We start from the raw sequence: 1,935 nt of genomic DNA on the forward strand, positions 1-1,935 counted from the left end.
TTTCTGATATATTCTCGCACGATTTTGTTCCACAAGATGTGGAAGAATGAACGGAGTAACCACAGAATTAGAGAAATAAATAACGGGTGATTTTTTAGCTGGATTGGTTTTGGCAACACTGGTTTTGCCAGCTGACGTGTGTTTAGTACCTTGTGTCACTGTCAAACAGCTTCAGTTTGGTTTGCAATTTAACCATGGATCGTCTTACAAATGAACAACGCTTGCAAATTATTGAATTTTACTATCAAAATTCGTGCTCGGTTCGAAATGTTCATCGCGCGCTGCTTCCATTTTATGGTCGGCATTCTCGACCTTCTGAGCAGTCTATTCGGAAGATTGTGACCAGATTTCGCACCAAATTTACTTTGTTGGACATTAAACCACCAACACGTTTACGTACTGTGCGTAGTGAAGAAAATATTGCGGCCGTATCAGCTAGTGTGACAGAAGACCGCGAAATGTCGATTTGGCGCCGTTCCCAGCAGTTAGGCCTTTGTTACAGCACTACGTGGAAAATTTTGCGGAAGGATTTGGGCGTAAAGCCTTTTAAGATACAGCTGGTGCAAGAACTAAAGCCAGCCGACCTACCACAACGCCGAATTTTTGGTGAATGGGCTCTTGGAAAGCTGGCCGAGGATCCGCTTTTTTATCGAAAAATTGTGTTCAGCGATGAGGCTCATTTTTGGTTGAATGGGTACGTAAATAAGCAAAATTGCCGCATTTGGAGTGAAGATCAGCCAGAAGCATTGCAACAGCTACCAATGCATCCCGAAAAAGCCACTGTTTGGTGCGGTTTATGGGCCGGCGGCATTATTGGGCCATATTTCTTCAAAGATGATGCGAATCGCAGCGTTACTGTCAATGGTGAACGCTACCGAGCGATGATAACAAACTTTTTTTTGCCCGAAATGGAAGTTCTTGACTTGCATGATATGTGGTTTCAACAAGACGGTGCCACATGCCACACAGCACGCGAAACAATGGCGCAATTGCGAGGCGAGTTTGGTGAACAGTTAATTTCACGTTTCGGGCCGGTCAATTGGCCGCCTAGATCGTGCGATTTGACACCATTAGATTATTTTTTGTGGGGGTATGTCAAGGCTAATGTCTATAGGGACAAGCCCGCTTCGATTGACGCACTGGAAGCCAACATCCATGCATTCATTCGTGAGATACCGGCCGATATGTGTGAAAGAGTATGCCAAAATTGGACTCAGCGGATGGGCTACCTGAGACGCAGCCGCGGTCAACATTTGCATGAAATTATCTTTAAACATTAAATTGCAAGGTTCAAACTATCGATTCAAATAAATATTTCATTCATTTTTTCGAATTTTTTGTGTTTTTTTTTTTTAAAGTTCTAAACCTCTTAAAAAATCACCCATTATATCGTAGATGTCATACAATAAGTTTAAGTGTTTGTGAACATAACGCCATTGACATGTTAGTCGATTTGTGTCTGCATCATAAAGTTATTCACGACTAACCATGTTAGCTTACGAGCCAAATTCTCGTCATTTGCGGGAGGTTTCAATTTTCTACTAAAATATGAAAAAATCCGCGGCTGAGTTCATCGAATGCTTTCAAATACCTATAGTGAGAACGATATTGGTGGAAGAACGTACCAACCAAAGATTAATCTTTGATAAATAAAGAAATAGATGAGTGGTTTCAACGCTTCAAGAATGGTGATTTTGATGTTGAAGACCAGCATCGCGGTGAAAGAGAGAAGTTTTTTGAAGATGCAGAATTGGAGGCAATAATTGATCAAGACTCATGTCAAACGCAACAATAATTGTAGGATCAATAGGAGTGTCACTAAAAGCCATTTCAAAACGCCTGAAAGTCATAGGAATGACTCAGAAACAAGGAAATTGGGTGCGGTACGAGTTAAAGCCGCGAGGTGTTTGAACGACGTTTATTTACTTGTGAACA

General features: G+C 41.4%; 1 protein-coding gene across 1 annotated transcript; it reads left to right on the forward strand.

Annotated features, from left to right (window-relative positions):
- The first annotated feature begins 453 nt into the window (after nucleotides 1-453).
- On the forward strand, nucleotides 454-1,389 carry LOC123686686. The gene has a single exon (XM_045626906.1). The coding sequence runs from the start codon at nucleotides 459-461 to the stop codon at nucleotides 1,278-1,280; it is 822 nt and encodes a 273-aa protein (XP_045482862.1). The 5' UTR covers nucleotides 454-458; the 3' UTR covers nucleotides 1,281-1,389.
- The last annotated feature ends 546 nt before the right edge of the window (nucleotides 1,390-1,935 follow it).

The sequence above is a fragment of the Harmonia axyridis genome, chromosome X (assembly GCF_914767665.1).
Source record: "Harmonia axyridis chromosome X, icHarAxyr1.1, whole genome shotgun sequence".
Taxonomy (NCBI): Eukaryota; Metazoa; Arthropoda; class Insecta; order Coleoptera; family Coccinellidae; genus Harmonia; species Harmonia axyridis.